The sequence below is a fragment of the Haliotis asinina genome, chromosome 3 (genome assembly GCF_037392515.1).
Source record: "Haliotis asinina isolate JCU_RB_2024 chromosome 3, JCU_Hal_asi_v2, whole genome shotgun sequence".
Classification (NCBI taxonomy): Eukaryota; Metazoa; Mollusca; class Gastropoda; order Lepetellida; family Haliotidae; genus Haliotis; species Haliotis asinina.
The window spans coordinates 23798731-23810829 of record NC_090282.1 but is presented as its reverse complement, the minus strand read 5'-3'; the positions used below and the strand labels follow the sequence as shown (position 1 = coordinate 23810829).

The 12099-nt window shown below is 38.1% G+C and overlaps 2 protein-coding genes across 3 annotated transcripts in view; one reads left to right on the top strand and one right to left on the bottom strand.

Moving 5' to 3' along the window:
* The window catches only part of LOC137277723 (ankycorbin-like), a 64482-nt gene extending 57714 nt beyond the window's left edge, over nucleotides 1-6768 (bottom strand). The window contains exon 1 of the mRNA XM_067809613.1: nucleotides 6649-6768. The gene's annotated coding sequence lies outside the window, so the exon portion shown is untranslated. The remainder of the gene's footprint in view (nucleotides 1-6648) is intronic.
* A 3418-nt stretch (nucleotides 6769-10186) lies between these two features.
* The window catches only part of LOC137277704 (furin-like protease kpc-1), a 201887-nt gene continuing 199974 nt past the window's right edge, over nucleotides 10187-12099 (top strand). For both annotated transcript variants that reach the window (XM_067809584.1, XM_067809583.1), the window contains exon 1: nucleotides 10187-10649. In XM_067809584.1, coding sequence (XP_067665685.1) covers nucleotides 10485-10649 — 165 coding nt within the window. In that variant the 5' untranslated portion in view covers nucleotides 10187-10484. The remainder of the gene's footprint in view (nucleotides 10650-12099) is intronic.

Genomic DNA, 12099 nt, shown 5'->3' with positions numbered 1-12099 from the left:
GTAAACGACATTACATGTACTTTTTAAGCAGATGTAGTGACACATACATCCATTCTGCTTGCTGATGTCCTTGGCAATCACAAGATACGGCAGACTTATACATATCACAACAATGCATGTTTCATTACGTAAAAAAGAGTAGTTCACTATAAATGGCACCTGTTATTGTATTATTTTTGTCTTTGGTTATCAGCTGATCGTTTTGGTGTAATGCTATAAACTAACTCATGTTAAAGTTATAACATGGCTAAATGAAAATTACATCCTCATTATCTAATATTATACAGCAACAGTTGTTAAGACGATATAAAAGATGAAACATGTTATCAATTACTGTCACATGTCAGTGTTGTTTGCATACAATCTACAGAATCAACAACACAAGTCCCCACAAATCATCTCTCCTCGGTAAGGTAGGGTGCGTAAGTGTTAAGCAATGCCAATCCTGACTTGTACTAAACCTGCGTGGCCTTGAGCCACTTGCACAAAGTTGTCTTAGTGCAAAACTATTGTTGGTATGTCAGTAAGTGTCATCAAGTCTATGTTGGCAGTATTCTAGCCATGTTTTGGCAAGGGGAAACTAACAAGCTTCACACAATCTTTTATGATGTGAGATACGTATTCTGTCATAAACACCCTGAAACAGATATGCAAGTATAGAATATGAGGCAAATCTAGATCTCCACAGTTTCATCCTTTTCATTACATTTTATGACAATTATTAAGGAACATTTTTTTATGCAAAATATGTTCATGTCAAAGACTGGAAAATGTCCAAATGTTCGTTCGTTACGTGTTTGAATAGAAACAACATAAGCCATACAGATGATACCAGTTCCAAAATAAGAATACTGATACATAATCATTCATTTTTAACCTTTACAGATTTACAAAACTTCAAATCCTATTACTCAAAACTAAAAACTATCATCGAGTTAATTGAACTGTGCTCCATAATCTGGTAGTCAAGTCTTGGCCTTGGCTTTATGAATAGTGTGATATTTAAATTGGGTAATAAATTTCAAAGTTACTTGTCTTCAGAACCCAACAATACTCTGTTATTGGACATAAACATTCTACTAAAAAAATTTTTTAAAAAATAAAGAAAAGAAAGAATTAAATTTTTATCACAAAATATGCTTTGATGGCCTGAACTGACATTGCTTGTAGTAACACTTGGCTTAACCCATGTCAAAGTATCAAAGATTGCCAAAATGCCAGTGATTCTTTGTGTAAGATATCATAAATGACTGTGAATCTTCTCCTTTTTTCACAAAGGATCTACCAAGGGCAAACATACCTGTCTGAGAGTCACATCCTAAGTCAGCCACCGACTATCTGATGTGACAATCCATGCATACAGGACATCCAGAAGACTGACAGTGTTAGCACCTCTTGCATTCAAGTACACTGACCAGATCAAACAAGAAACAGGTACAGCTCTACTGCATCAGAAGGTCCAGCCCCTGAAGCACCTGTCATAGTAGACTTCTCACCTAGGTTGGACTGCAAATGCCACTGTCCACTTGGGCCGTAATTACACACATGCACACCCCAACCACAGCGATATGGTTTAGCTTCACACTCACATTACACAGCCTTCTTAAGCATGTTAAGAAGAGACTGACAGTGGTTCATCAACTGTCCACTGCCAATAGTTACACAATTTTACAACCTCACCCTCACAGTTTGTCCCTCCTTTCAATTCAGATATTTTGGGGAAACAACTCCTTTGAAAGCAATTGCTTGAATGAAAATAAACTGTTGGACAGACCAAAGTCGTTCCAAAATGACGAAGCTCGACAAATCGACAGTCTTTGATTCTTTGACAAGGGATTCTACATATTTCCCACCCTGTTGACAGCACGAGGCAACACACGTCTACACTACAATCAAACCTGAACTTTATACCTGGTCAAACATGCTGACCCATCTTACCTAGACTGGACTGTTTTCCATTTGCTGTCCGCTATGTCCAGCAACAATTACACAAATCTAACCCTTAATTTCTATTATCTTTCACGCCTGTCCCATTTGGTCTTCTCACCTGGGCCTACCTGTACCAACTGTCTCCCCCTACCTGTCAATACCTGGTATTTGTCCTGGGGGTCATCCATGGATTATGTAAGTTTGCCCAGGTGACTGTGTACAACAGTGGCTGACTGGCCACTCACAGATCATCAAGGAAGTGAACTATTCATGTACAATCAATTAGGCCACATATATCAATGTGATATACGGCAATATAACACTGTGATATATGGCAATGTAACACTGTCACTAATGATGTCACATATCTGAGAAGATAATGATTATTCGTTCTTGTATCAATTAAACAGTGATGGTCATATCATGAATGGATTTACCTTTGAACAGGTCAAACTTATAAGTTCTATTTTCATAAAACATCTCACAGAAAACAGCATTATCCTCAACCCATGGCTGGAAACATTTGAGTAATGAATGGTGGTACCTTAACTCAGGTTAAACTTTCAGTTTGTCTGACTATAAGGCACACAGGAAAATGCATCAGTGCTATACTATATAGTCATTAATATGTATACACGAAATACGACTGTTGGTGTCATTTCGAACAGGTAAAACTTTCAAGAGCTACTTTACAAAAAGCCTGCAGAAAAATACATTACTGTTATCCCAAAACTGGTACACATTGGTGCCCTGGGACAGATTAAACTTTCAAGTTTGTTTTCATGAAATATCTTATACAGCATTATTGTTACCGCATGGCTGGTAATATGTGCAATTGTCTAAGTGAGCAAGTAAATCTAATTTTATGCCACACTCAGTAATATTCCAGCTACATGGTGGTGGTTTGTAAATAATCAAGTCTGGACCAGACAATCCCATGATTAACAGCATGAGCATCGATATACGCAACATGGATATGATGACCAGACAATCCCATCATCAACATCATGCGCACCAATCTAAACAACTGGGAACTGATGGCATGTGTCAACCAACATGATCTTGACCACCCAGTCTCTTTAGTGATACCCAATACAATAACTGATTAATAACAAATATTTGAGTGTCCGGGACCCCCATTTTGTTGTCCAAGACCCTTGAAAAATAAGAGTCTGAGTCCCACTGACCCTCAAATACAGGACGCAAGGTAAATCCCTGCAAACTATGCTGAAAAAAAGCTCACTCACTCACTCACCCAATAAAAGCATAGATTCTATGCAGCCTGTGCTTTTAGTAAAGTCAACCAAACAGGTATCCTGGTCAGGAAAGGTGACTTGATTGATTACTGTCACTTTAATGTGATTGATGCTTATAGTGCCAGTCACAGGATTGTCTGCTTCAAACATGATTCCTTAAAGACTACAAACATGTAGCAGGAATAATTCTCTTCAACAAATCAATAACAGGGATTGATTTAAGCATTTAGTATTTTCACTGGTGGCATATAAAACAGCAGAGTAAAATGTCATATTTATACCTGCTTGCAGCCAATGTATATCAATATCTTGCTGTTCGAAGAACACAGATTTCATCTAAGAAACAGAATTATGATCACCTAGCATCAAACTAGCACAAAACGACACAGCTCTTGAGCATGGTAACTCCCTACTCTGTCAATCCCTTAGTTGCTCTCAGACTCAGAGTCGCTGAACCACATTATTTTCCCTACTTCCAAGCAATCTCTGCAATGCTAAGGTCTAAATTAAGCAGGTCTAGATGTCCTCAGGTTCAGGAATCTGCCATCTCACAGGGGCTCCTTTTCAATTTAAATGGGATTATTTATTACAGTCACAATTACAGATTACATATATTCTGAAATTAAGCTTTAGTCCACTTAACGCCAATACTTCAATATAGACTTGTAATAGTGCTTCACACCATGCTAAGACTACCCTGTGAACTTGGCGGATATACACAACTGTGATGACTTTCATACACAGTCCACGGTTGAGACCTCTACCAACAGTCCAAGCTGCTTAACCACCAAATACCTTTGTCTGTATGCACCTAACTGACATTAGACAAATATACCACAGAAGACAAACCCCAGCGAACATGACTACCAGAGTGTAGGCAAGGTGATTTGAACAGGTTAAACAGTTCACTCACATGCCAAACATAGAAGTCTTATTTATCTTCACCTACTTCAAGTAAACACTGACATGTACCACTTGTAAGTAGACGAAGAGTGATATATTGCCACTGTAGTGAGATACTTTCACTGACTTAAAGTCCCATGAAGATCAAGGTTAGAATTGATCTTCAGCATCCCATTCTTGTCGTAAAAATTGACTAATGGGATCGAGTGGTCAAGCTCGGACTTATTTGACATAAGTATCCTAAACACTTGTATCATCTAAATCACAGTGCTGTCAATGCAAGTGAAATATCAGCAGCTTATTATCATGATCATCAACACAGCAGCCATGTACTAGTCAGCAACAGCGTAGATTGGCTCTAATGTTGTTGATCACTAGAGCTGTGACAACATATCGTAGTATCGATAATCGTGATACTTTATCAGGCGATAAATATATCGATACATTTTTTTGTTGACCTTAAAATTGTTAATTTTCACTAGAAATCAACAGTTATGTCAAAATTTACACTGTTACTTCATATCAAAATATGCGTTTTCAAAGGAAATTACTAAAGATAGCATAGTGTGATATGAATCGAATCGTATCATATCGCTCCAAGATATCGCGATATGTATCGTATCGTGATCACCAGATTGTCTGGTCCAGACTCGATTATATACAGTCTGCCTCCATACAGCTGAAATATTGCTGAATGTGGCATTAAGAACAAGCCAATCAAAACCAACTGCATTCCTTTGCATGCATGGCTGTATCACTATCACAACAAAATGGTTGTCCACTTTTATATCAATGCACTAGCTCAACCTTACTTGTTTAATTATGCTATGAGATGAATACAGTATATATTGATATTTGATGCTCAACACCCGCACATCAAGGACAACAGGCATCAACATTTTATATGTGTACACACTACAACATTCCTTATAGGAATCAAATGAAATAACACAGAGAAAACATAAATGCAAGTCTGACAAAGAAAACACATGATGTATTCATACTGTCTACCACATATGGCAATATTCTGACTGAACAACAGGTGTCTTTAAACAAAGAAGTCCTACCCAGACAATCCAGTAATTGGCATCATGAACACCAATTAACCAAATTGGACACAAAGACATGTTTAAACCAAATCAATGAGTGTGATCTCTATTGACACCTCATAGGTTAAGCATTTGTTGCTAAAGACCAGTCCTAAACCTTATCTTCCTGGGTTTATTCACCTCATACCTAGAGCAAAGACTGTACGCTCTACTGACAAACAGCAAACTCATGACATACGTTAATAATATGTAGCCATTCATTTTGCAGTAAGAAATAACAAACATTTAAGAGTTGTGCATTCAAGTTATATATCAAGTCAAATGTCATGTATTTTTATTATATCAAATAGCAAAAAGAGGTGCTCAAAGCCAGTGCCTTCAAATCAACAGACATGCAGTCACATAACTTGATAATTATCAGCTAAAAAGAATAATTTTGGATAATCACACTGTGTTTTCACAAATGTCAGGTCACTCATCTTCTTTGCATCAGTTAAACATAAAGTATCTTTGCAAAATACTAGATAGTTACACAAATGTGTACAAAGGTTTTCCTGTTTAAGAATCAGAACATGTCCTTGAAGTACAACAATGTTGAACAATTTGATCAAATAAGTAACAATTACCATGAGATAAAATCTATAGCCACCTATTCACACCCATGTGATAATATTTCTATGTAATGTGGTCTTGCAATAAACATAAATTTTCCCTTGCACAAGCCGACTAAATGTTTTCACATTCTCAAAACACGCACTTGTTTACACTACTTGACACCAGAACTGGGAAAACATTCCACAACATGTCAAAAAGTGAGCATGCTTTTGATCAAGACTGAAAATTACACTTCTCATCAACTTGAACATTAATTTCAGGTATGAGCAGGGGCATGTTGAAACATTTCCTGAACTAGTCCATGAAGGCATCTGCCTTTGCCTCAGGAGCAACTAATATTTAACTAATTTGACACAGGCGATTAAGATATTTCAAGCTGTAGCTTTGATATGCTCTACTTCCTCCATAGCTATTTAATGCGTTTATGATTCATATATCCTTTTCAACGCATATCAACAGATATACGTCGTACAACCTTTACTCACCTTAAGTGACCTATTACAATCTCCCTGGAATGCAAAGAACGTCCGCGATGGAAACGTTTAACCGCCTGAAGTATTTAAAAAACTTATTTCACACTCTGATCTCATAAAACCACTGTGTCCCACATCCGAGTACAAACCATAAAGTTCAGTAAAATCAAGCCCGTGAGTAACAGCAGTCGCTTGTACGGTGTTGAAATTGGTGAACATAAACACAAGTTGTCATAAATATTATCTATCACCTATTAGTTTAAGGTATTAAATTGTAAACAAACACCACGAGTTACGGTCCTTGATTGGCTGTCAAACCTGCCCAGGGGGGCTCTAAAACTTTCTCACTGCAAAGTTGCAATCAGAGATAAAAATAATAATTCTGACATCGATAATTTGACTAATCATAATTTACACACATACCTGTTGATTATTGACTTCAGTCGAGGAAGCTAAAACTTTTTAGATGCCAGATTGTATCTCAACAGGTACTCCAAACAGGTTCCCTTTCACCCTAACGTGTAACGCATGTCCAAATGTGACGTCACTTCTCGTTCGGCACGGTACTATTTGGCGTACGACTCCTCGCGGGAGCAGATACGCTTCAAATGTACAGCAGATGGAACCAAGTGAAATGGTTTTGAAAACTGTCGCCTACTTTGCTTTTGCTTCAAAGTAGAGTCAATATGCAGCATGTGTTCAGTTTAACTGACTTTACAATTTGGCGTGATGTCTTTCCAGATTAAAATAACTCACAGCTGTATACAAACCAGTATTTTGCTTTTTATTGATCCGTTTGTTTAGCAGTGGACACAACTGATACAAACCGTCCATATGAAACATGACTATACACAAATAAAGAAAACGAAAAAGGGAACAGATGAAAGTACACGTGTACCTTTATTCTTATCCAGGTTTCTTCACAAGGTGTGTATTGCACTGTGGGTTAAATTCTGGAAATAAATTGAGGAACTCTTGCACTTTCATGTGTTGCCGTATTCGTTTCCATGAGCACGCGCGCACACACACACACACACACACACACACACACACACACACACACACACACACACACACACACCTTTACGGATTCTAATAGCGAAATATACGAGACTCTGTATGTCTATATGTTTTCGTTAACACAAGCCTCGTGAAACAAATGTGTTACAAATTCAAGTTCTGTGTACAATTTCTGCTTGTCGATTGACAAATAGGTAGGGGCTATTGTACGCACAGGACTAATGTATGTATGTGTGTGTGCGTGCGTGCGCGCGCACACACACATACAAATATACACAATATATATATGTGTGTGTATGTATTATATATATATATATATATTATATGTGTGTGTGTGCGCGCGCGCACTGAAGTAAAACAGCTGACGCGTGGTTTTGCCTATGTGTGTATTCTGTACGTCACTTGTAAATAAGGGTTTTGTTTAACTGTTAGTATAGCTATGTATTGTTGCGATAGAAGCAGTATTGTTCTATCAATGTCGACAACCGCCGTATAGTTGGAATATTGCTGAGTGTGGAGTAAAGCTCACTCAATCTATCAGAGTCATGTCATATGTCATATAGATTATGTCCATGTGATATACAAGTAACATTCATGTCATATATGTTATATCAATGTGATATAAGATAAATTCAAGTGGAATAAGCTTAATCTTTGAAGCAGAAATAATTGATTATGTGTGAATTGTGTTTTCGTTCAAACAGCATGACCCGTCTTTCAACATATCAACCAAGTTTTTAACAGATCGAAATGCATTAGCCGATGTTTATGAAAAGCCTTAAAATAATGCACATAAATGAATTTATGCCCTACATTACAAAATCAGACTACAATATGTATTCCTCATTGTATGTCAGGTAATTATACACAACTGAAGTTTGAAAGGAGCGGTCACAAGGAAAGTCGACACGAGAAGTTAAAGGGCCGAGATGTGTAAGGACCTGTATTATGACGCTGTGCAATTTGTATGCCGTCGTTATTACAAACACTCTGCTTTAAAAATACCTAGCTATGTTTTGATACACTGTAGGCACTGCATTTTTGGCTGGTTGATAGTTGTTTAACGCCGCACTCAAAGGTCTGTAAATGATCGCGTTTGAACCATACAATCCAGTGATCATCAGCATAGGTATTAATCTATGCATCTGTGATGTGTCACCAAGTCACTGTATGCAATGTCAGAGACCATATATCGGTATATGGTCTCTGGAAATGTATAAGAGAAATGTACGCCCATCTGTGAAAAAGTGAATACACAGTTTATCGATTACCTGTTTGGAATAAAGTCACTTTTTAGAATTGATACACATATAGGTAAGAATTTGATGGCAATCAATTTGTTTATTTTGAAGAACGCGACTTTTCGGTGTTAATTGGCACTGACTGAAGAAGTAAGAACATACTCCGAAACGTCGTGACTCTTCACAATAAAGAAGTTGTCATCCATAAAAACTCTTGTCTTTAATCGATGAGAAGACGAACAAAATAGATTGTATTTGGATACATTGTATCTGGATATAGTTTTCAGGTACATATAACCATACTATCTTCGAGATTTGTCGAGGGCTTCCTGTGGTGCACACCCTCCAGACTCATGTGGTTCTGGTTATCGGAGCTGTGGCATCACATCGCTCATTGTGTGGGTATTGATCTAATTATGCCGGCAGGAATTAGACATGATTGCTAACGAACGTATGACGTAACAGAGCGGAACAAGATGCTGATTCATGGCCCGTTGCTTCCGAGACACTACCTTTGTCTAACGCCAGTCATGCGTGAACTACTTCAGAGATCCAATAAACTCTCAAATCAAAGAATCATCCGTAACCCTTTCCATGGAACAGACTGACTGGTTGTCAGTCGTTGCTTTGGACAGGGGGTTATGTAGACTGAGACAATGGAAGCCCGAGTCACTAGTCTTTACACCCATACCAATCGTCAGTTAGCCAGTCATATAGAATTGCCACAATAAACACAAGTCAAGCAGATCAAGCACGTGAGCGAATACACTAAATGAGAGTAGCACAGTGATTATATATATATATATATATATATATATATATGTGTGTGTGTGTGTGTGTGTGTGTAGTTAAACTGTTTTGCTGTATCAACTGCACTATTATCACATCAACTTGGTGTCCTTAACCTCTTTTGTGTAGACCATATAAATCCTGGATTACCACACGTATGTCACACGTCGTTGTGGAAAATTTTATGTTTTGTAAACAACAAAAGTTTGATGAGAAAAAACAGATGTGAAATCGACACCTCACAATCTTCTTTGTCAGTCAGTGAAACCCTCTTCATTTGTCGACCCGTGAAGGTCCCGGGGTAGAATAGGCCTTCAGCAACCCATGCTTGCCATAAAAGGCGACTCAGCTTGTCGTAAGAGGCGACTAACGGGATCGGGTGGTCAGGCTGGCTGACTTGGTTGACGCATGTCATCGGTTCCCAATTGCGCAGATCGATGCTAATGTTGTTGATCACTGGATTGTCTGGTCCAGACTCGATTATTTACAGACCGCCGCCATATAGCTGTAATATTGCCGAGTGCGGCGTAAAACTAAACTCACTCACTTCATTTGTCGCCAATGACGTGAAAAGTGTCATATTGTGGCATGGCATTCACACCGAACTGGTGTCAGTGTTGAGTTGACTTCAAGATTCGCGTGTATTTGTTACGCAGTTAAAGCTTTGGTTTGCAGTGCAGTTGCCGATAAGGGAACGATAAGCTTGTCACGCGTGTATTCGGTGCAGGGCACACACAGGCAGGGGTCCCTTCGGCACCACACGATACTTCGGAATACACGCTTCGTATTAACAGTCATAGAGAATTCAGCACGCTCTGCAAAAGAACAACGCATGCGCACGGGGGTTTACTTCCGCGTTCAAGCGCCATCTAGCGACCAGTATATATTGTCAACTCTAGCCCTCGGCTCACACAGCCTTACTTGTCAGTTCGGCCGACTGTGTGGGTTCGGTCCACTCACAGAATCCCCTTGGATTATTCATGTTACGTGAACATACATCGTGTCAATGACGAATCGCAACATGGAGAATGGTTGAATTGCAACGGATAGTATTCCTGAAGTGTATTATTATGGGTAGATGAGGAAATCCTACTGGTAACCCTTTTGGAATAACCAAATTCGTCGGTGCCATCGCAGACCATTCTTAGAGAAATCCAAGAAATAGGGGTATTGGCTACCTCGCGTGAGCTGGAAGGAGAGGTCAACACAATGAATGGATACGGTCACATTGTACGGGTGTCAGTTCTCGGGTTGATATTCCTGGAGGTGGCTTTTGGTCAACACTACACAGATAAATGGGCTGTACATGTCTTAGGAGGCGAGAGGAAGGCCAGGTCCGTTGCCGATAAATATGGATTTATCTACCGCGGTCAGGTAAGCAGATGAAACGCCGCGTGCCATTTTATTATGTTCATATTAGAACAGATTAAAAGTTCAATCTATTTTGTTCGTCGGATAAGAAGCGTTAATCAGCGCCCTGTCGTGTGATGAACGGAAGCACTTGGCCAAATGATTCATGCGTATAATCTCTGCGGATTATCAGTTGCCTGCATTAAAGTTGCAGTTTTGTTTACCTAGGAACCTGTTATCGTATAATATTCCTGATATTATATTCTATTTATTAATGGCATCGCATGCCGTACAAGAACAAAGTAATATCGTTACCCGCAACAATTATTATACAACGTCACGGACTTGAAGAATGTAGTTATATTCTTGTTTACGCTTTTCACATTTTGTTTTCATTAGTTTTTGCAGTGGTAATAATGCTTTATTTTATTTCCGAATAAACCAATATTGAATATTTTTGAACATATTCCAACTTTGTCAGATGTACAATAATAACAGTTTTTGACCTCTTTACGAGTTATTATACTATTTCCTCTGTTATGCAAAACAACCAAACCCATTGACAACTGACATGCTGAATGATTGAATGAATCACTACAACTTTGAAAAAAGAGAGGAACTATTGTTTGCGAAGATTCTATTGTCTGTGTGGTCCCTGTCGCTGGTATTGATCAGCAGATTCACAATGCTAAGTGCAAGCTAGAAAAAGAAGAACACTGTGTTTGCTTTAACTTTGGCATATTTGAGTAGGGTATTTTTCTATCCCAAAGAGGCATTACTTGTTTGAGGTGTTTGAAGTTTTTAATAAAATGAAAACTGTGTTTTCTATGTGGATAAAATTCACTATCAGTCAGGTTGAGAGCATGTTTTTTATTGGGAGTAGTATTCTGTGCTCATTGAATAATTTATTCCTGTAAACTAACATGTCTATTATGCATGTGGAAGAAGATCTGTTTGATTTGTCGAACAGCATGTCTGTCAGTACAGTGATCATGTCGGTGTTTAGGATTCATCAGTCTTGGTCCTGACACTTGGAGTAGTAAATTATTTATATTTATGTATAATTTTAAAGTTACATAACCTAGATTTGCATCTTAGCCATGTTAACACATCTTTATGTGATATTGCAAAGTGGCAATGAAGCGAAACAACTTACTATCTGTATGAAGGAAGAGGTTTATCTGTTGTAATTTCAATATAGAACAGAGGTGTTATAGTAGATATGCAATCACTTTTCATGAATATACATGTGGCTTATAGAGCATATGTACAAAGCTTTTATCTTGAATTATTTAAGTATGTATTTTATACACAGTGATACTCATTTGTACCAGTAGTAAGCCGCAACATAAAGATTGGTTTGATTTGAACTTGTTTGTTGCTATTGATTCAGTAGATCACTGGACTGAATTGTCACTTAATGTGAAGAAAAACACACACGATCACGTTAAGACACAAAGTTGTGAAAACTGGC